Source organism: Prenolepis imparis, unplaced genomic scaffold, assembly GCF_030444845.1.
Source record: "Prenolepis imparis isolate NDT839.2.m4 unplaced genomic scaffold, iyPreImpa1.0 SCAF_9, whole genome shotgun sequence".
Taxonomy (NCBI): Eukaryota; Metazoa; Arthropoda; class Insecta; order Hymenoptera; family Formicidae; genus Prenolepis; species Prenolepis imparis.
The window spans coordinates 8102734-8129971 of record NW_028141167.1 but is presented as its reverse complement, the minus strand read 5'-3'; the positions used below and the strand labels follow the sequence as shown (position 1 = coordinate 8129971).

Genomic DNA, 27238 nt, shown 5'->3' with positions numbered 1-27238 from the left:
AAAATGTATCCTCATAAATGATTTATTCCTTGCAGGAGGATTATGTACTGCTGTACCAGTGCTTGGAATCTATGCTGTCGACGAAAGGCCGCGCGGAGCCTGATTTGTACGCCATGGCGAACGGACACGTTGCCTCATTGAACGACCCGAACGAGATCAGGTCGGGCTCATCGAACATCCAACATATGCCGATAGATTATCCATCTAAGTCATCCGTCATTCGCGAATACGCTACCGTAGAAGTCAGTTCCGAATACCTATCCGATTATACCATTCCCATATGCGTGGATCACCCGATCGAGTCGTCCAGCAGCCGTGGGAGCGAACCCTGCCTCTCCTCCCACGGCGGTAGCAACGATCATGTAGTACCACCGGAGAAAAGCATGGTGGTGTCACAGAGAAACATTAGCTATCATAATCATCCACCATCCGGCGTATCCGTAATGGTCGATGCTAATGGTTATATCACAAATGGCAGCATGCGTGTACCCTCCGACAATATGGAGCCTACCTGCAAAATGATGCCACAATGATGCCGGCCTATCTTCGGTTGCAGCGCACCCTCGCGAAAGTCAGCCCCGCTGTAATCGAACTTCCTGAAATCGCTGGAAGTTTAATCTTGACCTGGTAAGTGTCGGTCAAATATATAAAATGACTTGGACGGAATAGACATCAGAGATATGATATTGAGAGAGACAAATCTGTTTCCTCCCGAACAGACTGATCTTCGTATCGCGAAGGAGAGTTGATGGTTCTTATCCAAGGAAGAGCTGAAGAATCTTCAAACGGATTTCTTAGTGTACATAGAGCTAAACGTGAATGTTAAACGTGAAGGATTATGAGATTTGATAAGAACCCCCCATTTTCGGCATCGCGAGAACGGACAGTGCCAAACAAAGAGACAAAATTGCCGCCGATGTATGCTGAATGGGTGACATTTATCTTATCCGTCGCGTAAGTTTATGCTGTTCAATCGATATGTATATATTATATATAATTATATGTAATTATTGACACATACAATACACACATACACACACACACATATGCGTTTGCACAGACACATGCATAAGTAAATATGCAGATACGTAAATGCACGTGTACATGCTATATAATAAAATTATATATATAAGTACATGTACGGGATGTATGTGTGTGTGTATGTGCATATGTCGAAATCCGACAGCTTCGAGTTGCCAAAGAATCATTACGATAGCCTAATTGTTAGGATATAATATCGTGGATGAGTGTGTATATGTACATGTATGTACATACATATATATATATATGTGTGTGTGTGTGTGTGTGTGTGTGTGTACACATTCATATCTAATTATTCTATGTGTATAGTTTATTATATATGTGAGGATGCGTCGTCCAGATGAAATTTTCACATATACTGAGAATCACGATCGTCGCGCGATAACGAAACTAATTTATAAGCATCTGCCCTCTCTCTCGTTATTCATTCATTCGATTTGATCCAGCCTCCAGAGTGTTGGCCGCGTGATATGCACATGCTTAACGTACTATTACTGCCATTTAGGGAAGATAATTAATCAGCGACTTGCTAAGCGCGTTAATTGTTAATTCGTAAAATTAAGTTTGTTGGTCGCGTGATTTCTCACGTAATGACGTAATCACGATCGATCGACGCATATATATATATATGCGAATCAAATCAAAACTACAAGGTATCGGTTAATTCGCATCATCCGCGCGGCATTCGTAAACGAATCGAACGCACAACTTTATAGTAGATATGATATTATATGGTTTTTGATAATATCTAAAGGATACGACCTTTTTATGGAAAATAGCGCGAATCTTACAAATATCATCTCAAAATAAAAATATAGAAGCTGGTACTATCAGAAAACGCGCTGATTCACTTTGTAGCTTGTGTTTTTCTTTAATTAAAACATGATATAATAATAATAATTTTCTTACGGTGATGACAATCGAAATATTTTAATAATTATTTGTCGTTATTTATATATTTTATATACGAGAACTGTGAAATAAACCAAAGCATTTGACGATTTAAAACGACATTTTAAAATGTATGCACGGCATTTTTTATATTATACGTGTTGATATTACGCATTAACGATCGTTGAAAATAAATCGATTTGTAAATCGTCTATCGATATATAAGTAAATAACTGATTATACACTTTCGCAAAATTCATAATGTCTATTAATATCATTAGGATAATGTTAATTTTCATTATCAACGATGCATATAGAAAAAATTTATTCATATACAGGGTGTCCGGTAATAATCGCATCAACCGTCGTGTGCAGATTCCTGGGATCATTTGGAGACGATTTTTCCTCAGCGAAAATGTCGAGGGAGGTCATTATTTTTTGCATGTTTTCAATTTTTGCCATCATGTATCTTTGTAACTAAGCCTTAAATTAAAATTCTATTAAAGTAAACTCTACCTAAAATTAACTGAAGAATGTGAATTTATTATTATTTTATTTCCACAAGGCTTAGTTTGCGAAAAACCCTTTATTTTCAATCGCTTATAACTCGAAAATTATTGGTGTCTCGACATTTTTGCTGAGGAAAAATCGTCTCCAAATGATCCCAGGAATCTGCACACAACGGTTGATGCGACTATTACCGGACACCCTGTATATATATGTATATTATATATATATATATATATATATATATATATATCGTGCACTATTTGCAAAAAATATTCAATTTGTTTTATTCAATTTTACTTATTAATAATTAATAATTAAGTTAACTATACGAGATGAAAAATCGACGAAGAAAAATCGAAAATCGACAAGTCGCTCTTGTTACATTATCGCGCGTATTGATTTTTAGAAGTGTCTTTATCGATTATATTTCTTACAACATATGAAACATATTGTTGGATACTTTATAAAGTGTACGTTCCGTCGCTTGTGGCCTAACTCTATAGTACAAATTAGATTCTACGTTTGAACAACTACTCATTTAGTTAATGAACAATTAAGTGCAAAAGACTTTCAAACCGGTTCGTTTCAACTTGCCGAAATTATATTATAATTAAAAGTAATGACATGATTCCAATATAATAATTACTACAAGCATTAGTAGTCTATATTAGTATATTATATCGACTGACATTCTTCCGCTTTTAATTGATAATGTCGTAAAGAGAAAGAAAGATAAAAACAAACCGTTTTCACGTTTCCTCTCACGAGTATATATATTCAGATTTATTTCATTACATACTATTACGCGAAGACGAAAGTCGCTCTTCTGAAACGTCACCCTTTAGATAAGAGTTGCTTTAGCAGAACCACTGAACGAAAGGGAGAGAGCAGAGGCAAACGAATGCAGAGCGCTAAAATTTAAATGTATATAAAAGAAAGGGAGAAAGAGAACTCTATGTTTTATCGAGCAGAGTCCGCTGTGATTAATTATGAGAAAAATGATACACGTGGTCTCATTAGGAAAGATTGCGTTACCATCGATATAATAACGTCACGATTAAGAATGCTCGTAAAAAAGGCATGTAAGACTGATTGCTGTGTTGTTTGTGAAAATCAGAAGGAGAATCACAATTCCCGACCCGCGTTCGCTTACGTTGAAATCGTGGCGATCACGATCACGAAAGCAGAGATTTTCAGAGGAAGGGATAGCACACACGCGATATCGCTATTCCCTTCTTATACAGAATTACTACTCTCTTAAGAATCACGAAGTAGCGCCGAAATGTAACAACACGCTTGCAGCGCGAATAAAGCAAGCGTTTTCCGGAACGGACCGCAAAATGAATCGATCTTCGAGAGATCCCGTACTGATCTTATTGTGTACACCCGATTAAATCAATCTCGATTAATCATCAATTCGTAAGTACGAATGGAACACCTTATCGACTATCGTCTATAGCTATAGATTACTATGTATGTAAAAAAAATGTGTCTTTTAATTAATATAATTTAAGTCACCGAAAAAAATAAAAGCGAGAAACGATATTATATATACACATACACGCACACACAAATACACCGAAGAAATGCAACACCTGAATGACAGACAACTCACACAAACACGGACTCGTCGCGCTAATACTTGTGTGAAAAGAAAAAAAAATATATATATAAATATTTATGGTATATGAAAAATGTGTGGAGGGGATCAGAGAAAATAAGAGAATTGTAGATGCGTGGCGGACGAGGAATCGCCCGGTCTTGAGATCAGCGGAGACACTTATGTAGAGACAATGCCATATAGATGAAGGGATAGTGAATGATTTGTACAGCTAGCGGTACAAGAGCGATATCTCGTCGCGCAAAAAGCGGACAGAGACGCGATCTATATACTGTATTTTACGATATTACACGGTTATATATGCATGTACCTATACACGAGTAACACAAAATAGACGTCTAATGAGGTATGAATGACCGTCGAGAGATAAGGCGATCGTCGAGGGACGCGGTCGTCCGTATATAATTCGATAAAATAGGTGGTGTGTATAGATAAATTGTAGACTCTAGTCAACATAATATTTGTAAGGTGACACACACACATACATACACATGTCTCGTTCGTTTCATACCGTTAGCTCGCATCTAGTTCTCTCGGCCTGTTCATTTTTGTTTCTTTTTTTTTTTCTTCCTTCGTCAGAAAGATGAAAGATGTCAATGCGTGACTGCATTTTTCATCGTTTGTCCACCTGATTATTGTAAAACAGCTGTGCTGTGAGAGATATATGGGAGAGAGAGAGAGGAGCGTTCTTTTTCTTTTCCTTTTTATCAAAATTCCACTTCGAAACGCGAGCTCCTATATGAGAATTGTTTCACCGATATTGATTGTGGATAATTTCGAACATTGTTTAATAGAATTAATGAACGAATTCCATAGCATCTGTCGCGGAGATTCTTTTTTACACGCACGATATAATAAAAACTTGCGATCGCGTAACTGTAGCATTCGCGTGGACCATACGTGGAAGAAAGGAAAATAGTCCGAGAGTTAGTTTTATGTGATATATATGTATATATATATACATACATATGTGCATATATATATGTATATATTATGTATGTATGATATATGTATTTTATTAAGTGAAACGGAATCAGGAACGAATCGAGCGCAAATCATGTTAGCGCAGTCAACATTCAGAGTCTGTTACTTATAAAAGCATCTGGCGATGTGTAGAAATGTACGATGTATTAATAGAGAATGTTGTATATGTCGAATGCCTACTCGAAACTTCAATAGACAACTGTGAAAAATCACACTCAAGCATTCGTTCAATTGTTTCGCGTATATATATATATATACATAAGTTGCCGCAGTGTGTGTCTACGATTTTTATAATTATTTGTAACGAATCATCGCACACAACATACAGGAGACTCCCGTTCGGACGTACGCACTACGGCCTACACTAACTGTAAAAAAAAGAGAAGAAGCTCTTTATACATATACTCGCACACGATGTACTAACAATCTACGATCGATCTGCCGGTTTTCGTCGAAACCGGCTAGCGTACGAAAGCTATAGCGATTCGGAAAAAAAAAAAAAAAAAATTAGAAAGTTATAGCGAGAGAGTCCCGAGAGAGACAAGGAGTGTCACGAATCCGCGCCAATTAATATCCGACGAATACGATGAGAAAAAAACGAAACCGATACGTAAAACGACAGTCGAGACTGCCAAACGTACCTACGAACATTTCTTCTTTTCTCTTTTTCCTTAACTCTTTCACTACGCGGTAATTAAAAAGATTACGATGACACGTATTATAAATATCTTTTATTTCAATGACATTTCCAATGTATTTTTAGAGCAAAAGTCTATAGAGAGATCTTCTGAGATTAATTCGATAATTAGAGAATCAAATTTTTTATCTATCTACGTATAGGAAATGTGTAGAAAATATCAAGTTAGTAATTGAGCGATCAAATATAGCGAGAAAGAGAAGTCAGGCATTTATAATTATTGAACCGATATATATATATTTCTGTCCCTATATATAAAATCAGGATTGTGCAATCGAATTAAAGGCAGCGGCCTTTTGTACCAGTAGCGAAAGAGTTAATCATCTCCGAGCATAGCGACCGCACTGCCTTCGATAGAATTTTTAACAAATCGATTCTGATCATCGGTCGAGGATGAAGAGGATGATTTGCGTCGACGAGACGAGTCGCGTGGCTATATATTTAATGCGAAGCACGAATGAAAAAAAAAAATCAAACGGATCTGTTTCTCCTGTTCCTATACGACGTCACGCGAATCGTCTTCCTATCGACGCGACTCTCGTTATTAATTATTATAAATCGTTAAGCGCTAAAAAAAACGACACGTCACGAAATGAGTCACGAAGGACGCGAATGCTGGTCTTACAAATGCGGTTCTCATCAATTTCTATTTGCTCGACGTACAGTACGTGTCTCAACGAAACACACACACAGAGAAATTTTAGAGAGGTTTAAACGGATATAATGATTGCGATATCAGTCATTATGTGCGATAGTATTACTCGTTTTTTTAACTGTACGCTTCATTCGAGAAGAATTGTCCGTGCTTAAGAACATATACGTCTAATAAATAGTTTGCGAGAAATTTGCAACTGGATCAAATCAGCCAAGTTTCACTCACCAGCGACTTCCCGATCTGCTCATTACGATCGTTTCCTGAGAGAGAAACATACGACGCGATCATCAATTAGTATTAAAATAGCAATTATTATAAGCGAAATATTCACTGCCTCCTATTTTCGTCATTCGAACCTCTTGACAATTATTTAAAATTTTTTATATTCGTTTCTTTTAGATCGAAAACGGAGCATCTCATTGATAACATTAACTATTTAACTGAAACGTTTCAATTAATTAATACACACACACGCAAGAATTTAGTTCATAATTGCAACAACATTTATATAACGCATTGAAATATTTACATTGAAAAAATTTTTGTTTTTACAGGAAATGATTTATTTTCATACTCATACGTTATAATCGTAATATTGTTTTACGAGATAATAGTAAAATTTCTCTCAAATATACGAGATGATAACATGCGCGAAAATTATTATAACACGATTAAACAAAGAATATGTTTTTATTATTAATAAATATTTTGTATAAAAATTAAATCTCTCTCGAAACAATAATTATGATTTTTCGATAAATCTATAAATATATTTATATTTTTGTTGAAGATTCGCAGACATAAGTGTGTTTAAATGCGGGAATAAATGAAGGTGTACAGATATTTCTTTCTTCCTTTTTTTGCAAAAATAAGTCTTTATTTGTAAACGAACTCTTTGACAGTAGGTAGACACTCCAAAAAACAAACATCCAGAGATCTAGATCCGTAGAATCGACGCTGTCTGGCGATCGCATTGAGAATCTCAATGTGCGGCAAGAAAATCGTAACTTACTTAATAACACTCATACTTTGGCAATGTTTCGCTTATTAAATCTTTCGTTTTTTGGTTTTTTTTCCTTTTCTTTATTTTTGGTTTCCATATTTGATTAAAACACTTAGACGGTGATAGTGAAGTCCTTGGGCGATTTGGAGAGCGAGCTGTTCGAATGGAGGCCGGTCGATCGTTTTCTATGCAATTTCAGCTTCATGTCGATGTCGCACTCGGCTTCACTGGTCTCGTGAACGTCCGTGAAGCCGCTCGGTGGCTTCAATTCCAACGTAGACAGCTCGCTGCCCCAATCGTCGTCCCTTCTCATCATTCTGAACGTGCCCGCCGGCTCCTCCAGGAGGCAGAGCGACTCGACGGACTTTCTGGTGCTCGGCGGTTCCTTCTCCAGCCTGTCGTAGGAACCAGGACGCACCGGACGACTCGGCGACGCTCCTCGCGAGTACGAATGCGCTCCGGACTCCGACAGCTTCAGCACCGGCCGCAGGATGCCGGGAATGCGACCGTCGATCGCGGCGTCTATCGCGCCGCGACTCCTGCAAAAGATCGTTCATCATTATTTATGCGTGAAAAAAGCGACTGTTTATTATTTAATGAGCGGTTGATTCTTTTCGCGAAAACATGTGACGATATCTACCTTTGTTTTTCGAGCCTCGGGAAAGTCTTCCTCTCAGAAATTGGTGACGGCTCGGTTGATGTACTTGATTCGTGCGTGTGGTACAGCACATCTGAAAGTTACATACGCGAGACGACGTTGACGCGTGGATAATTAGTGGCTGCGCGCTAGATTACATGATGGGCCGCGCGAGCACGCGGCCCGGACACAGAAAACCGAATACTAACTTACTATGATGAACCGGTCGCTGCACCAGGGCGAGCCGTTGCTGGTTGACGGAATTGGGTCCCGGGGAACGGGCCATTATCGACGTCGGACCGGAGTCGTCCAAATGATTCGACGACTCGGTACGGCTGCTGGTGCCGACCTCCGTGTCGCTGTCCGAGCCCAGCGTGTCGTATTCCTCCGATTCCGATTTGAACGATTTCGATTTGCGTCGCGCCCGACCTCGCACCTTCGTGTACTGGTCTACGTCGCACTGCAATCGATTCGGACAGCGTGAGATTTCTCGCGAAAGGAAGAAATATTATAGTAAAAATTACAATATAACTTTTTTTGTAATCTCTCTCTCTCTCTCTCGTGGAACATGCTAACATAAAAGAGAAATCGCGATATTATTTATCTGCTAATATTATATACGTATATTACATTTTTTTTACAAAAGAATATTGTAATTATTAAAATATTTTAATGATTTATAATGCACAAACATGCACGATCGTTAATATTTAATAGAACAAAAGTATAATTCACAATTTTTATAGAAATAAATATCTTAATGATGTTATATTCCACCTTTACATAATAAATGTTGTAAAAGGAAATGTAATTTTTTATGTAATTTGCATTATAAAATTTTCTTCGTGTACGAGAGATGGTTGAGACAAACACATACATTCTTGCAAGAGTTATTTCTAAAGATTTTAAATCTCAAATAAGCGCGACTTTTATTCGATCAAAATACTAACAGATTGGAAATTAATTGATCGTTAAATATCCGCTCCAGAGAAGATATCCTTATCATGTATAAAAATCGTTAAATTTTTTAGCTTTATTAATATTTCAATAACTATTTATATTTGTACACTATATCATATTACTTCGAATTATAATTAAGTAATCGATGTCTCGGTGATTCTAATTTTAAAGTACCACGCGAAATAAATGATCTTATCAATGCGAGAAAAGTATAATTACTCTTTCATTGCATTATAACTTTGTTAAAGAGATTGCTTAATGGCGACGATTTTATTTGAACAGTCGTCAGAGTTTAGAAATTTTTCATCAGCCCGAATGTGACAATCTACGAAGAGGGAATCATAAGATGGATCGTTGTGAGAAATAAACGTACTTGAGCACCCTGCAGCATGGTCTCGCTACGTTCGTAGAAGAACGCTTGTCTCATGGGATTCGCCGAAAGATTTTCCTGCTCGGGCAGATTGAAGGTGGCATACGGATAAATATCTTCCGAATACTCGGGTATTCGTTCCAGGGCGCTCACCTCGCGGCAAGGCGATTGCTGTCCTGGTTTTCTCACTGTGGCATAGTATTGTTCCCTCTGTTCCATATTGTGTTTGTTGTCCAAAGCTGCCTGCGTTTGCGAGCTCGGGTCGTTTGCGCCTCCAGATCCCTCTGGATCTAGAAAAAATATATATATTCGTACAGATATATTCAACAGATACTTCTTCGTATGACACTCTTGTACATATATCTCTAATTTTATATATAAAATAATGGAAAATTTGTATACACTAGAACAACACAAGCGCGTGCTACGCGCGCGCGATTCTTCGATTTTATATAAAAAAGAATGATATTTTTATATAAAGTTTGTTTAAACTTGATTAATATTTTGTGACAAAAATCAGCCGATTAAAGCATTAATTTGCTAATCAAATTTTAAAATAATATATAAAAATTAAAATAGTAATATATGTTATAATGCCTCATCTGCGATTAATATTTTTTGATAGAAATCAGCTGACAACTGTCAAAAATATTAATCGAGTTTAAGGAATTATAACATATTATTTAAAACACATTATTATTTTAATTTTTATAACATATTCTTATTTTAAAAATTAATTAGCAAATCCGCTGATTTCTGTCAAAATATATTAATCGTGGACAAAGTATATAAGTATACATATATTATAATATATTATATTATTTACAACATATTATTATATAATTAAAATAATTATATTTTGTAAGTAATATAATATGTTATAATATTTTTTCCGCGATTAATATTTTTTTATAGAAATCAGCTGATAACTATCAAAAATATTAATCGAGTTTAAAATATTATAACATATTATTTAAAACATAATATTATTTTATTTTATTTTATTTTGGACAAACTATCAAACTGCTAACCCTCGCGATGACCCTGCTCGATGCTATATAATGTACAACGCGAATCGAGACAGTGAATCAGTATCGCGGAAAGGCGACAGCAAAGTCAATAACATGCCTTTTTAGAATCCTTCTAAAAAAAGGCATGTTATTGACATTATTGTCGCTTTTACGCGATGCTAATTAGCTGTCTCGATTTGCGTTCTGCGTTATTCATATAGCATATTAGCATATAAGCATATTCTTATAGCATCGAGCAGCTGTCATCGCGAGGATTAGCAGTTTAACAGTTTGTCCAAAATAAAATAAAATAAAATAAAATAATATATTATGTTTTAAATAATATGTTATAATACTTTAAACCAGAATATGTATATATAGTATATACATGTATATATAGTATATGCATTTATATATATATATATATATATACATTTATGTACACATTTATATATATAATTTTTAAATATACATATATATTTATATATACATATATCTCTCTTTCTATACATATATATAATATATTTTTATTTCCTCATTTCGTTTAATCTAACCGAATATAATTACGCGCGCGAAGTAAAGTTATATTATTCTTTGATAATAAAATCTCAAAAATTGCAACGCATGCATAAAAATATATTAATTAATTAAGCAATACATACAAATATAATATTTAAATCTTTAACCGGGAACAAAAAATAGGATTTTCTAAAGAATCTTTTAAAATCAAAATATCTGCGCTTTCATTAGACTCACGCATCTAATACACATCCACTGCGCTGCACGTGTCACGTAAGACTAGACTGGACGACTGGACTGGACTGACCGCAAGACGCTGAGCGAGCAGAGCGAGCAGCGGTGTCCGTGTCGCCACCTGACGGTGATACCTAACTTCACAGCCAAGAGTGAACCGGACCCGGCGAAACATCTCTCTCTTTTTATCCCTTCCATTAGACTAACGCGTCCCATACGTTCACCACGCTGCACGTCTCGCGAGAGACTAATCCCCACCACCGACCACAAGCCTGCGCAGCGGTGTCGCCAACTAACAGCGCAAGCCAACTTCACAACCAAGAATGAACCGGGTCCGACGAAAACATCTCTCTCTTTCTATCCTCTCTATTAGATTAACGCATCCCACACGTCCGTCACGTTGCGCGTCTCGCGCAAGACTGATTCTCGTGCGAGATATCTCGATCGCGAGACTGATGAATCTGGTGATCAGTCCCGCGCGAGACGCGCAGCGTAGCAGATGTATGGAGATGTGTGAGTCTAATGAAAGCGTAGGTATTTTGGTCAAAAAATTCTTGTAGAAAATTCTATTTTGTTGTTCGCATTTTCTGTTAAAGATTTAAATACAGTATTTTTATGCATTGCATAATTAATTAATATATTTTCTTTATGCATTGATTGCAATAATAATTTTCATGCTTGCGTTGCAATTTTTAAGATTTTATTATCAAAGAATAATATAATAACTTCGCTTCGCGCACGTAATTAGTAATTATATTCGGTTAGGATTAAACGAAATAAGAAAAAATATATATATACGTATATACACAGGATGTTTCAGGAAGAATATGGTCAGCATTCTAAGACATGATTATACATATTATTTTAAGCAAGAAAGTTTATATAAACATGTGTCCTATTTTGGTTAGAAAGATACAACATATTCAGTTTTAAGAACGAATACATTCATTAACTTATTAGAACTAAATTCTATGAAATACAAAAATTTAATATAATTGTTTCATAGCATTTGGTTCTACTAAGTTAATAAATGTATTCGTTCTTAAACTTGAACGCGTTGTATCTTTATAACCGTCCAGAATAAGACACATGTTTATATAAACTTTATATAAAATATCATTCTTTTTTATATAAAATCTAAGAATGGCGCGCGCGTAGCGCGCGCTTGTGTTGTTCTAGTGGCATAATAAAATCCGTATGAATCAATGTAGACGAAAGTAAGAATCGCGTATCAGGCAAATGAGTTCAAGACGGAACAGCGCAGAAAATAATTGCGATTATAACGTTACGTCTCATTTGCATCGTGATTTTTTAGTCGGCGAGGTAACTGTCACAAAAGTTAGAGGCAGATATATCAATTAAATGGAGAATACGGAAACGGAGATATATTATCCGCTACGAAATCGAATACATAGGCGACATGCGAAATGATAAAGGGACTAATTTGAATAAGAAGATTAGTGCAGAAATTAATGAGACTTGAATAGAAAACCTATAATGTATAATGTACTATGAAGAGTGAAAAACTAATAAAGTTGATAATGGAATTCATAATTTCATATACAAAGCATAGCGATTATTAACATTAGATCATAGCATAACAATATCTTTATATATCATATTGCTACTATATATTTAATTTATAAAATTATATATAGACTGAAATAACATAATTTAAGTAACAAAGACATAAATGTTTTGATAAGAAAATTAAAAATTAATAAATCGACAACTGGAAACCTATAATGTGTGTTATAGAAAATGCTAAAATTGATAAAAAGCTTAAAGTTTCATAGACATACAGAATACGTAGATGGAAATGAATGAGAGAAAGCAATAAGTGATGAATAATAAGCTATAGCAAATTAATTATGACTGTTTATCATTATCTCTCGTTCAATTCCTCTTATTGTTAGTACGAATAAATACTTATTCGCATTTATATATGTATATGTACATATGCATATAAACATATCAAAAATCAATACGAGAAATCAAGACTCGCTTTAGCAACTTTATTGTTTAATTAAACTATTTAAATTAAATTATTTGCAATCTCCCAGTGATTGATAATTAATAGGAACTCAATTATTCATCTCATCGTGGAAACGTTATACAATTACAATACTTTTAAAGTATCGTAAATATATTGCGTCGGTTGTAAATAAAATTTGCATGTATTAAATATTATATATTATTATTATTAAATGAGATCCTTCAAATTGAGATTCATTGATGCGAGAGGAACTCATTTCCGAAGTATTTAAAAAATACTTTAAATAATTGAAAAAGAAAGCGCTTATGTAAGCGGAAACGATTCATTTCTTTACCTATCGAAAATAAACCATTTTGATATAAAATATAAGAGAGCAGAGAAGAAATCAATGTATAATGGAAAAATATATTAATCATAAAATAAAACTGTGCAATACAATGTATAAAATAAATAGCAAACCAAACATAATTCCTCTAATGATACGAAGTAACTCACAACTCGCTCGTACACTTACTCAGTGCACCGATATTTCTTGAAAGTTGTGTAATATAGCGCGAGATGTTCTCGTTTTAGTAACAAACGACTATTTGAAGTAACGACCGCGACTCTCTACGTGATTCGTTTATGAAGTTTTTAATTAAACCAAACGCTCGCGGCGGATATCGCGAACCGCTGCTGTTGACATTGTACCTGATATCGAGAGTAGTTGACGAAAAACTAAAACATCGAGACTGCCCCACCCTCACCCCCCCCCCCCCGTTCCAATTCGCGGCGGAATCGTTACAATGTGTGTTGCAAGTGGGATACGCGAAAATAAACGGTACTCGACAAATTTTTTTTTTTTATTTTAGTGGAAAACCGAATCCTACATAGCCGAAATCCGATCGCTCGGAGCGTACGTTTGCGACGTAAATTGATTAGAGGGGAGAGAATCGATAGGCTCGTACTCACGTGTCTTGAGGCAAAAGCACACCCCGGCGATCGCCAGCATGACGGCGAGAATCGAGATGACGCTAGGCGCCAAGACATGCGCATCGAGATACAGCGGAGTGGTCTCGCTCTCCTCGTGATGATCCTCGTGCAAACGGTTGTTTCCGCTCGGTGACGGGGTGGTGAACAGGTACTCGGCCTGGGTGGAACCGGCATTATTGTAAGCCGTTACGCGGAGCTCGTAGCTAGTGCCGCTCTCCAGATCCACGATGGGAAATTTCGATTGCGGCGGCACATTATTGGACACTGCGACATATATTGATTAAACGTAATTAATAACTGGTTTAAGAGAGAAAGGAGAGAAGGCACGTAATTGTGTATTTTATTAAAATACACAATTAAAGTAAAAGCGTATATAACAATAATTTCTTCTCTCATAAAACCATTTTCCAGATATCTCTTATTCTCAAGTTAATAAATCATATTGAAATAACGAACTGATTGTCTCGCGATAATAAGTGATTTGATTATCGCGATTAATATTTTACACCACGCGCAAGTTTAAGAAAATAAAGGTAACTCGGCAGCACTTTTCTGATTAAGAGAAACTTTCTAGATATCGATCTCGGAATTAATTCAGGACTATCAACGTCATGTTTTCGTGAATTATCGAGCGCTACTTCTTCGCTTCGTGACTTCAACTTTGCCGAAGAGAGTTGTAGGTTCTTACCGAGCAGCCAATCCCCGGGCAGCCTCCTATATTCCACGACGAAGTAGGTCAACGGGCATCCACCGTCTTGCCAAGCCGCCAACTCCAGAATAACGAACGTCTGATTCGGCTTGACGAAGTGATGCTTCGGCGGCGGGACGGGCTTGGAGCCGTTCGTCTTCGCCGTCTGTATATCGCTCGCGCCGCCGCTACCGATCCTGTTGAAAGCGGCGAGGGTGAACTGGTAACGCGTGCCGCATTGCAAACCCTCGAGGAGATGCGTGCTCGCACGCCGGTCCAGCATCACCTCCTCCCATTCGGCGAATTCCCGACGATAAGCCAAGAGGAATCCCTTAATGGGTGAGCCGCCGTTGTCGCCCTGCTTCCATTGTAACTGGATGGCGTCGGTCGTCGTGCCGGTAGCCAGCAGAGTCGGCGACGTTGGCGGTACTATGTGCGTAAAGTTTACCAATTAGAACTTGACTCGTGTGCACAGAGAGAAATACCCGGCAGACTACTACTCGCTCTTCGTGAAATGTATTTTCTCGTTCTCGCGCGCGCGCGGATAAGAATTCATGGGGATTATTCTATAACCGAGTTTGTTTCGTAACTTTGCTCTCGTGAGTCTATGAAATGTATTTCAAGACTCGAGAGGGAGAGAGTGTGTCTGTGGGTGTGCTTTCAAAATTTGAATAATTTTTAAAAGGATCGTATAATCTAAATGTAATTTTCGTACCAACGTCGAACCGTAATCAGCGATTGAATAACTTGACGATTTCGTTTACACGATGTACCTACCCTGAATATGCAGCGTATACGTAATTTCGTCGGTGCCGAGCGAATTTTTCACGTGACACGAATAATTGTCCTCGTGACCTCTCTGCACGTTCCTCAGAATCAAAGTGTTATCGGGTCCAATGTGCGATCTGTAAAACTCGTTTCGTCAAGTGACGTTTGTACGTTTCGTCAATCGATTCCACGCTCTACGGGATTCGTCGTTACACTTACTTTTGCTGTAATTTCATGTCGGCACGTCGCCATTCGACGCTCGGACGAGGATCGCCGACGACAAGGCAAGCCATATTAACGTCCACTCGCCACGGAACCACGATGGGCACGCCAAATGATATTATGGCAGCTGGAACTAATTAAAGTACTTCGGTTACGAAATTCCATTCGTGTGCCATTTGCGCTATAATATCCTTTCGCAAAGCACGGATATATTATCGGAAGGTCGTGAATATCGCGCTTGCTATCGATCGAAGGATATTCCAAAAGAGCTAGAGATTTTTCTTCAAGTATGGACTATCATTTGGTAAAGCTGTACTTTCCCGGGATATTTGATATACACATTTCGCACACGATAGCCGTGCAGTTTTCTTGCAGAACTTGGATAAAGAATTCGATTTGAAACAAAATCCTCGATGCGAAACAAAGTTTTACGAAGAAGGGAGGAACAAGGAAATTTTTCGCCAATTCGCAAAAACTTGGAGACCGACTTACCGGTGGTGCTGGGCTGAAATTTGACGACCGGCGTGCTTGAACCCTGACCGACCTTAGTCGAGGCCGTAACCCACGCTTCGTAAGACTGCAGCTTCAAGCCTGTTGCCTCGTGATGCAAGTTCTGGGCGGGCAGAGGGTTCTTGATGATCTTATCCTGACCCTGCTCCAACATGCGAATGTAAACCGTGTACTGGATGAGCAACCCGTTCGGTCGTCGCGGTGGCAACCAAGATATCACGACTGCATTCTCGCCGCTCACCATCCACTTCACGCGTTCCGGTGCGTCGGGAACTATTAGCAGAGCAGCATTTCTTCGTTGGCAACTTAATTAGTTTGTAAAGAAATTGTTCATAAAAAGAGACTAACAAGAGCTCCCGTGCTCCCGAAAATTCCGAAGCTTTACACACGTAAGGCGATAAATATAGGAATTTAGAAATTTTTAGTTGCAGCCCAAAAATCAAGGGGTCTATATATATATATATATACATATACATATATAGAGCGGCTTTTTTCTCGATATATCTTGACAAGTAACCGTGATATCAAAAACTGTTTTATACAAAAGTTTCATAGAACCTTTATTTAACCATATTAATAAAATTTTTTTAATAATTTTTTTCAATTAAAAATTTCTGCTTAAATATCTCTCCTACATGTGTGTAAAATTTCATTAAAATCAGAATTTTCCCGAGGTTTCCTTGTAAATCGTAAATTGTATGTTCATGTTAATGAAATGTCATATTTAAACGGATCTCGCAAATATTATAGATCTATTTATTTTCTGAATTTATCGAACGATTATAATTTTAATTATAATATTTTTCGAGAAACATTTCTTTTTTAATGTACAGTATTCTGCACTGGCGGATCCTTGGAGGGGGAGGGTTAACCCCCCCCCCTTGCAAATTAAAAGAACAGTTTTGCTGAATTTGTTTAAAAAATATAAATAAAGAAAAACAAACATTAAAGAGCTATCGACGTCAGGATCCGCTAGTGTATATATATAAGTATAAGATACACTGTAATTTATACTCATTACGCATTCAAGGAGTTAAGTTTAGATTAAATCAGACATAGGACGAAATAATGATAATTTTGTTGCACGAAAATAATTAGGCGAAATTCTTTATATCTATATAATATATACTTTATATCTATATAATATATGTATGTATAAGATACATTGTAAATTATACTCATTACGCATTCAAGGAGTTAAGTATAGATTAAGTCAGACATAGGACGAATAATGAGATAATTTCGTTGCATAAAAATAATTAGGCGAGAAATTTTTTATATCTATATAATAGATATATACATTGGCAGATCCTGGGGAGGGGAAGTTAACCCCCCCCCCCCTGCAAATTAAAAGAAACAGTTTTGCTGAATTTGTTTAAAAAATATAAATAAAGAAAAACAAACATTAAAGAGCTATCGACGTCGTTGATCCTGGAATAAAAGCTAATCATGAAACCAAAAATATTAAATAAAATAATTTTGTAAACCCCCCCCCCCCCATTATCGACGTCAGGATCTGCTAGTGGTATTCTGTCACTATAAGAAACATTTATCTTCCAGAAAAAATGTGTTTTTTGATATTAAAACTATCGATCAGCTGATCAGACTCGCTCGTTTGAGAAATGGGGAGAAATAAAAAATCTTTTTTTTTTACAATGAAACATCGACTACTATACGCGTCGAAATTGATTCGCGTGTTCGAAATTGGAATTTAAATTACCGGTTTCCCCGGTGGTGCAGGATACAGAGTTGCTCGCGACACCCTCGCCGGCCCTAGTGAAGGCGAGCACCTGCACCGTGTAGTTGGTGTACGGACTGAGAGCGTGCAAGACCGTACTGAGAGCATGACTGATTTTCGTCTCTCTGCCGGCTTGCGAGTCCGAGGCGGCGCCGCTCGCTGCCTCGTACAGTAGCTTGTATCCCTGCACGACCCCGTGAACTTTGTCGGAAGGCGGTAGTTTCCAGGTCACCTGGATGTTCTGACCATTCAGTGCGGCGCAGGCTACATTTTGCGGTGGCGCACTTGGAACTACATCAAATCGTATGTCGTAAATCGCTATATCGTGCTACTGTATCTCCTTCGACGTGTCGAAAATACAGAGTCACGAATTTATATATTACTAATACGGTATATCAAAACCTTTTATTTCGAATTTATATTCAAAGCGCGATTAATCAAATCACAAGGAACAAAAAGTACGAAATTATGAGCATGCACAAATCGATTAAAAAAAAAAAAAAAAAAAACTGATTTAAAACTAAAACATATCCCGCAGGAATTTATATACCCGATATAACAATAAAAACTTTAAAACAAAAAATGATTATTATCAATATTTTGTAACATGTTCGTAGATTGTGTCTCGCGTAAAAGCTCGTTTCGTAAACCAATATTGTTGCGCAAATAATTGTCATTCAGCATTATGCATTATATATAGTGTGGAATGTTTGTACATCAGCGCCCCGCTGTACACATGACAAACTTTAAATTATAATATTAATTTGTAATTTGAAACTTAATCTCGTCATTTGCAATTCTCAATTATATTTAATCCGTAATCAAAATGCAAAGTGGCCGCTTCAAAGCGGCACGCTGTAATTACCTTGTTTAACGTGCCAAATATTTTCGTTAACTCGAAATCCCGCAGGCTCGATAAATGAGGAAGCAAATTGGGAACTTTTCTCACTCACCGTCTTCGAATGTGTGCGCCGTCACGGGATCGGATCCCGGGCCGTCTCCTTTGCTATTGAACGCCTTCACCACTATGCTATATTGGGTGTATTTTCGCAGACCGGTTAGTCTATAATCGTGCGAACCGTCCCCGTTTCCTGTGATTCCGACTCGCGTCGTGTTCGTTAATTGATCATCGCTTCTGAAAGGAAAGCGCGAGCCACGGTTCGTTGAAGCGAGAAGATAAAGGGCAAAATACAGAAGCAATCGACAGCGCTAAAATCTGAACGTTGTATCAATTACACGAACGAAAAGCGTGTCGAGAAAAAGCTGTCAGAATGGCTTCTAAATTATTTTCTGTGAAAAATCGCGGAATAAAAGGAAATGGTTCCTTTTAGATTTTTATATAAAAATCCTTGATTTAGATCTTTGTATAATAAATTTTTGAATAATATCCAGGATGCCAGTTGAACGATTACTCAATGCTAATAGCGTTAAAAATATGTGATATATAAACATAAATATATTACCAGAAAATTTCTTCTCTTATGCATTCTATTATTTAAAACTTGGTGCTAGTCTAAGAACGGGAAAGCACGAAAGTCGCTGTCGCCAAAGTTTACCGGAAATTGTCCTTATCGTTCGCATTTATTACGTTCCGCCATCCGATTCGAGTATAATGGAGGAACTAACAATCTCGAAATTCAATGGAATATAACTACGAAGCTCGGACAAAAGATATTTTAAGAATTCATAGTGATACTGAATCGCCATACATATTCGCCATAATCCAATTATTCTGAAATGTCACAGGGCAAACATTACCGTCATATTTCATTTAATAAGTTTCGTTGCAAAACGTTTTTATATTCATAGCAATTTTATTTTACCAATAAAATAGATGGATTCTATTCCGAAAAAGCAAAAAAAAAAAAAAAAAAAAAAAAAAAATGATATGTAGTCTACTCTGTAAAGGGAGGCATTTGAAATTCGATAAATCTCTTACATAAATAAAGGAATCGTTGTAAAAAAATTTTTCTATTTCTCGATTTTGGCTACAAATTTTATTATTTGAAAATAAATATTGAAAAATTTTTATTTCGCCGAAAATAATTTGGTAACTAAACTTTTGGCTTCGCAAACGCTTCAATTTTTTACTTGAAACAAAATTTGCTGTACAAAATTGCTACTCTGGAAAATGTATAAATTTGTCGCTTAACAAATGACTCCAACAAATGGCTGTGTAAATTCGCTGAATATACACACATAACATATATATACGCGGGTACGCGCATTATCCACGCAAACGAACGGATCATCGCGGTCATTGTTTGAGATTTCGGGTTCGATGATGAGCGCTAAATGCCGCAAACTACCGCGGCTCAAGAGCAGTAAGCAAATAATGATACCCGAGATTGGTGTAGCCGATGGTGTATCCGAGTAGTTCGCCGTTCCACAGGGATCGATCCGGCGGTTGCCACGTGATCTTGAGCTGCTGCGGACCCAGGGGCTCCACGGAGACGTGCCTGGGCGGTCCACCGGGCACTTCGCCATCGGTTTGCACCTGTTTCGAAAATTTCGAGACGCCACCCACGGCACACGTGAAAAAGAAACAACAGTCCGTCTGACGTTATCGCGCGTAAATGATTCGTTCGTGATAATGTGAAAGTTTTTCTTTTCTGATTTCATGCTTTGTTTTTTTTGTTTTTTCGACAATGTTTGATACTGACATGAAGGATGTCGCTTGGCGCTGATGTTCCAAGATGATTTTCCGCAAGCACTCGAAAGTGGTAGGTAGTCGCGGGTTTTAGGGGCGATACTCGAGCGACCGTGTTGTCCCCGGCTACCAGCTTCTGCGTGTTGTGCTCATGCCAAACGTCTTTCCAGCAAAAGGCAACAACGCTTAGATGGATGATCAGTGACGATCTCTTAAGCGTAATCGCGAGTCTCGCGAGGCGAGATGTAAGTATCTCTCCCCGGTGCGTGAAAATCCGGACGGTTTCGACACGCGCGATTAACTCACATCTCGCTCGCGGGGGAAGATAAGATAAATCTATCTTGATTCTCTCCCGTGCATCCGCGTGACGTATGTAGCCCGTACTAGTTTAATAGTTCGCAGTTGGCCGCAAAAGACGGATCGTATGTGACGAGAGAACAAATCGATCAAGCGAATGACGCTTTAATGGAGGATGAAAGCTCTCTGCAGACTCGGGCAAAGGTAAAGCAAGGCAATAAATATCAAACACGCTAATCAAACACGTTAATACGGATATGTGTGTGTGCCGAGTTTGAAAATTAATTTCAAACTCCGTTACTCTCTTGTGCCGCGCGAATCTCGCCATCTCAAATGCAGATTATCTCCAGTAAGAATCTTAGTTTTAATCCATAATCGCAGTAGGACGATGCAGCAACTTTCGGAGGCTAATAAAACATACACGCGGATATTAAAATTCATTCGCGACGCCAGGGTTCGAATGATTAAAATCTCGCGGAGATGTAAATTATTGCAACAAGAGCGCAAACAATGAGGACGCGAATTTATCATCGTTTGGCCGGCATTTCTCGGAAATCTCGATCCTCGCGAGACTCGATTTTGGGTAAGAGCGATAATAATTCTCGACGGTACTTGCCTCAAGAACATGTTTTATGCGCGTTAACACCACGACGCTTCCATTGCCCTTTCGTGCGTTAAGTTCGATAATTTAACACCGGCGGGAAGACTCGAGTCGATTAGGCGTAAATGAGGACATCCAAAGTTAACGAGCGGCCAGGGTAAGGGGCGTTTCAAAGAGAAGTTTGTGGCACGAAAATAGGGCGAAGCGAGAGCGGGGAAGATGGTCGGTACTCGGGATAAGAGGAAAGAAGGAGAGTGTAAAACAAAGACGCGGAGTGGGAAGATTCGCAAACGACTTTACAGAAAACTTTGACTTAGCTGTCGTAATGAAAACCGCCAACTTTGGAGAGATACCTGGTATATACGTATATATACATACATATATACCAGGCCACTTCTCCAGAAAATAGAGTGGTTCCTTTACATTACAATGAAATATACTCGACAATGCACGCGTGATCGTGTTAAATATTATGCGATTTAATTTTCTTTTTATCATTTTCCGTGCGAGGGAAAAAAGGTTCAAATATATGAGAAATATATCTATATAAAAGTTCAATCGGAATATTTTCATATTGTAAAAATATCTCGTACAAAATATATATCAGAAAGCTTGACCGCGAGCGAAATGTAAGCTCAGCTGATGGTTCCCTTGTAAAGAAATTGATCAGCGAGAAACGTAAATCGCGCGCATGCTTTCGGACGCAAGCACGCGGAAGAACATCAAAGAACGAAATTGTTTCTGCGGCCGCATATATGCGGGTGTATGAGTCGCGAACAAATTCGCGGTTCCGTTATATATATATCTAGTACAATATATATATATATATATATATATATATATATATATGAAATCAACTCGACGTGAGTTTACGAGAGACACGACAATGTAATTACCATTGCTCTTGACAGTCGCAGCTCATGCGACAGACTGCACCACATTACGTTGCACGCGTGCATCTTGGAGCGACGTTACAAAATAGCATATTATGAGGGAAAATATTCAGCTTGTATTCGCAAGAGTTGCTCCGTAGAATAAAACGTTTTAATAAAATGCGAAATGTATTTTTCGTCAAACAATGCGTACACCATGCATGTTGTACTATATGTGTATCAGCAACGCGAATTAATCTGATTTATATTTTTTCATTTCCGAATGGTAAATAAATTTTCAACCTTTATCTTTATATATTATCTCTATTAATGTAACACATTAATGCAACATTTGTATTGTATTTTATTTTATTTCAGAAGCCATGTTGCATTCTTTTTACACAACTTTAATATCAATTTTGTAAACTATTTTTATATAAAAAATCATTCTCCACGCGTATTTTATTTTGTATTACATTTCTCCCAAATATTTCAAATAAATTAGAGAGTTAAATATTTCATCCAGTGTATAGACGTGCACATTTCGGATAGACGCACATTCCGGGCGATTGAATTATTACTTACTAATGAGATACATATTATGCTATTCCTGTTAATGGAATTTCGATCGTTTCGACATGAATTTATTTGAACACCGACTGACGGCGACTGCGTGCTCCGATGAAGGGAGAAATGGACGGGACCCGGCGAAAGCCATGAAGTAAATCCAAAATAAATCCTAAACGAATAGCGGGACACGGAGCGACGTCGAAGGATAAATGATTAATGATTCTCGCCCGACACAGGGGTAAAAGCCGCGGCGCGTTATCCGCGAATATAACGCTTTTGCGGAAGACATCGTAGTGTTAACTTTAATGGTCAATGTGATATCCGCGCAGATGATAGAGATGCCAAGCGCGTTATTGTGAATACGCGCGTATATATACCACGATATAATGACGATGGATCGAGAATGTAATGGGGCGCAATATATAGCGTACAGCGTATTTCTTCTGTACTTTTTTTTTATTTTGTTTTCCAATTATCGCTCGAGCAAGCACCAGAACAATCTGGTATTATCTTCACCAATATATATATACGCAGCGCTATATTATATAACGCGATATTTACATCCGCTCCGTTGGGATTATTCGCAGTACGTCAACAGTAAGTAGAAAATTAACCAAATACTTTTAATTTTTAAATTTTTTTTTTATTTACGCGGATCCTCGCTCGCGCTATCGAGCGGGCTAGATCAAAGCGCGCTTCAATTTAGATTAAAATTTTAATTTTAAAACTTGTAAATTTTGTAAAAAAAAACGCGGCAATATCTTTCTCTCTCTTTCTCTTTCACTCTCTCGATTGTAACGCATTTACCGCTACACCATCCGTATAGTGGTGACGCGAACATTTTCTTGGGAATTATACGATTTGCATAGAATATGAGATTTTGTTTTCCACCGAGTTCACGTTTGTGTATTCGCCGTTTGTAAATGAGTAACGTAATTTATATAGATTGAAAGTAATTGTATATTTGTGCATGTGAAAACTTCAAAGAAATGTAATATTATTTGTGACATTCTCAATAATGTTATTGTAATTTTATAACGCTGTTAAGGGGTTGCAATTTCGGAAAAATCTACATTACAAATTTCGGACACGCTTAAAAATGTAGAATTTGTAAAAAATCTAGAACAAGATATCGATTACTTTCTGTTGCTTCCTTCTGTTAATTATAATTATGTCAACTTTACTGTCACTTCCAAAAATGATTATACAATGTCATTTCGAGCTTGCAATTTTAATATATACGGTTGATGTCGCAGTCGTGTCAAAGAACCCGTCGACCAGGAACGTAAATTTATAACGAGACACCGTCTCGCTGCTTCCGATCGCGCGCATTCACCGGAAGAAAAAGTAAGGGGAGAAATGATTAAATACCTTGAGCTTCCTTATACTGCACGATATAGTTGGTGATTGGTGCGCTGGCGTGGTTCACGTCGCGATCGTTGGCAGGCGAGGACCAGGCCAGCAAGATCGACCGGCTACCCTGCTCGGCCACGTGGAGGTTGCGTGGGAAATCGGGCGGCTCCTGCACCAGCAGGTGTATTGTCGCCTTGTCCTGACCGTAGGCGTTCGCGGCTACGCAGACGTAGTCGCCGCGGTCCATGTGGCTCGCCTGAACGATCCGCAGCTCGGTGGTGACGTGTCCCGAAGCGTCCGCCGTATTGTCCACCGCGTACCTGTATCCGGGGGAAACCCCCGAGATGAGCGGTTGCATGATTAATTGATACGCGACGCGGTCGAAGCAATTGTGAAATTTTACAGATTTACTTTGATATATATGTTATATATTGTTATATATTTGTATTGTATATATGTATATGTTTTATATATGTAACATATAATATAAAATATATGTATACACTTACACACATATATATTCTGTCGAAGATAATCTATTTCTAGTAAATGCATTTTGCTACTATGATTGTCATTGCTGCTTTGATGTCAGAACAAGAATTAATTTGTGGAAGAAGAAAAAATATATATATTGATTTATTTATTTCGCTTTGTAATAACAAATTAATTCTTTACCCAATAAAGTAACAAACGTTTCTCTATAAAATTTACTCAGTATCCTTTTTCTCTGTAATATCGAGAAATGAGTTATAGTAGCAAACTTTGACACACACACAAAGTCTAATATGAGGTAGCAGTGATGATTTAATTGTGACAATATTACAAATTCTTTTGCTCTAATTGGCTTTTAAATATAACTTTTCAATTATGAGGCTCTATTTAAAGTATTAATTTTTAAAAACTCAAGACCAATTTTTCGATTCTAAATTGAAATCACAGTTTTTTCTAGAATAACTCCACTTTTTTAACATATATTTCAAAGTTTCCAATATTGAATAAGTTGTCAAAAAATGCGAGTTCTCAATTAACCTAATTAATTAGCTCTACTTAAATATTTAAAATAGAAAAAGAATTAAAATAATATATATGAGATTTATTCCGAATATACGAAATCATATCTAAAATAAACTAAAAGTATTATTTCTTAGATCGATTTTAAATACAGAGTCGCGTTCAAAAATTGATTGAAATATTTAAAAAAAAGAAGCTCTCTAAGATATATATGTATATATATACACACACCAACTTCTCAGAAATGTATGAAGTAAATATCTAAAGTCTAATTTAAATAGATTGAACTCCAAATGTTGTTAAAGCGAATTTAGCTTATTCTAGCAACACAATTTGGACGAATAGCGAGGTTTATTTTTGCCCCGAACGTTTCGCGAAATTAATGCGCGTAGATAACGTAGCGTCAAAATGACGCTTGCATCAAACGGCATATGCCGTTTCAAACCTGTGAGCTTTCACGCGACACGCGCATAATTAATTTCGATACGAACCTAACGTCGTAATTAGGATCGATCTTGCTGTCACGAACACGCCAGCTAAGATCAAGAGGCGCGTCTCCCTCGGCCTCGCAGCGCAATATTACGCTCTCTCCTCGTCGCACTGATTCCTGTCTCGTCCTTACTGTCACCTGCGGGCCCGCTGTAGTGGAAATTTTTCATCAGAACGTTGTTATACACACAACGCGGCTCTCTCTCGACAGCACAATGTACATTAAATCACGACACGATAATAAAATCAATTTGCGCGATAAAATAAGAGAGAAAGAGAGAAGAACTCCGCTTCTTTTTTTTTATAATTATAAACGAGCAGTTCAATTTGGTATTTACGTCCGACCTACGGTGCTTTATTGAATGCGGGTTTATTTTGTAGCCGAAACGAGAAAAAAAAGATCAATTATCGACGCATGATGCTATCCGGAATAATCGCGTGTGTGCGCGCACGTACATAGGAGGCTTTCATCCAGTGATGCGAAGCAATTATCCAGTGACGAATATTGTAGTAATACTATTGAATTTCCGACCGTGTGTGCGCGAATTCAAATTAACAAATTTATTAAATTCATGACTGTCGCATTACATATCACCGTTTACGTACATATATCGCGTATCGTGCAATAACAAATTAAATTCCCGTCATTCTTTCCATTTAAACTCCAAAGATAATTTCGGAAGGATATATATACAGGTATTCGAGAATTTTCGCCGTCACAAAAACGTCACGCGGGTTAAGAAACCCGGTTTCCTCGATTCGACGCCGCGAATCTCTATCGAATCCCGGATATATTCTGTGCAGGATCCGTATCCAGACGGCGGCGACGGTATCTCTACGGTTACGTGAATATTTTACCATGAACCGTTAGTCGAATGAGCTTGCTGAGGCCGGGCCCGATGCCGTTGCTCGCCTGGCATAGATAGAATCCACCGTGATCTCGCGATACCCGCGGGATCACCAGGGATCCGTTTCTGGCCACCCCGGCACCCTCCGTGCCGCCGTATCCGAGCTCCCTATAGTCGCCCGTAGTTTCACCTGAACATGCAAGGATATATCTTTACGCCCCTCTGCATAATACAGTCGTCTGCGAACATTATTACTCTTTACGCATTATACGGACACCGACGCGAGTTCTCCGCTTAAGCTACGAATTGAAACTCGACATACACAGACAGATTTATCTCGCCAACGATGCTCTATTTAATCTGTTTTTGAGAGAGAAGAGCGTTTCAAGCGGTGCGCGACAGATAACAAGATCCCACTCTTCGTGTAATCTCCGATAAACTTTACTTTAATCGAATTTTGACCCGAGAGCGCAACTACCGAGATGCTTAATTCTAGAAGTTTGGCGAAAAAAGAAGAGAGA

General features: G+C 37.6%; 2 protein-coding genes across 7 annotated transcripts in view; one reads left to right on the top strand and one right to left on the bottom strand.

The window, feature by feature from the left end:
* Positions 1 to 6605, top strand: part of LOC145940300 (putative receptor-type tyrosine-protein phosphatase mosPTP-1) — a 294710-nt gene extending 288105 nt beyond the window's left edge. For 4 of the 6 annotated variants that reach the window (XM_083045236.1, XM_083045234.1, XM_083045235.1 and 1 more), the window contains one exon: positions 36 to 6605. In XM_083045236.1, coding sequence (XP_082901362.1) covers positions 36 to 533 — 498 coding nt within the window. In that variant the 3' untranslated portion in view covers positions 534 to 6605. The remainder of the gene's footprint in view (positions 1 to 35) is intronic. The other 2 variants (XR_014425988.1, XM_083045238.1) reach the window with 2 other exon arrangements.
* An 822-nt stretch (positions 6606 to 7427) lies between these two features.
* Positions 7428 to 27238, bottom strand: part of LOC145940955 (cell adhesion molecule Dscam2) — an 81991-nt gene continuing 62180 nt past the window's right edge. Inside the window, exons 13-28 of the mRNA XM_083046639.1 lie at positions 26728 to 26907; positions 25872 to 26019; positions 24388 to 24689; positions 20690 to 20838; positions 20369 to 20523; positions 18980 to 19161; positions 18009 to 18317; positions 16271 to 16561; positions 15776 to 15911; positions 15566 to 15693; positions 14789 to 15217; positions 14080 to 14364; positions 9373 to 9659; positions 8253 to 8499; positions 8043 to 8133; positions 7428 to 7941 (exon numbers count right to left, since the gene is read on the bottom strand). Coding sequence (XP_082902765.1) covers positions 7515 to 7941; positions 8043 to 8133; positions 8253 to 8499; positions 9373 to 9659; positions 14080 to 14364; positions 14789 to 15217; positions 15566 to 15693; positions 15776 to 15911; positions 16271 to 16561; positions 18009 to 18317; positions 18980 to 19161; positions 20369 to 20523; positions 20690 to 20838; positions 24388 to 24689; positions 25872 to 26019; positions 26728 to 26907 — 3746 coding nt within the window. The 3' untranslated portion in view covers positions 7428 to 7514. The remainder of the gene's footprint in view (positions 7942 to 8042; positions 8134 to 8252; positions 8500 to 9372; positions 9660 to 14079; positions 14365 to 14788; positions 15218 to 15565; positions 15694 to 15775; positions 15912 to 16270; positions 16562 to 18008; positions 18318 to 18979; positions 19162 to 20368; positions 20524 to 20689; positions 20839 to 24387; positions 24690 to 25871; positions 26020 to 26727; positions 26908 to 27238) is intronic.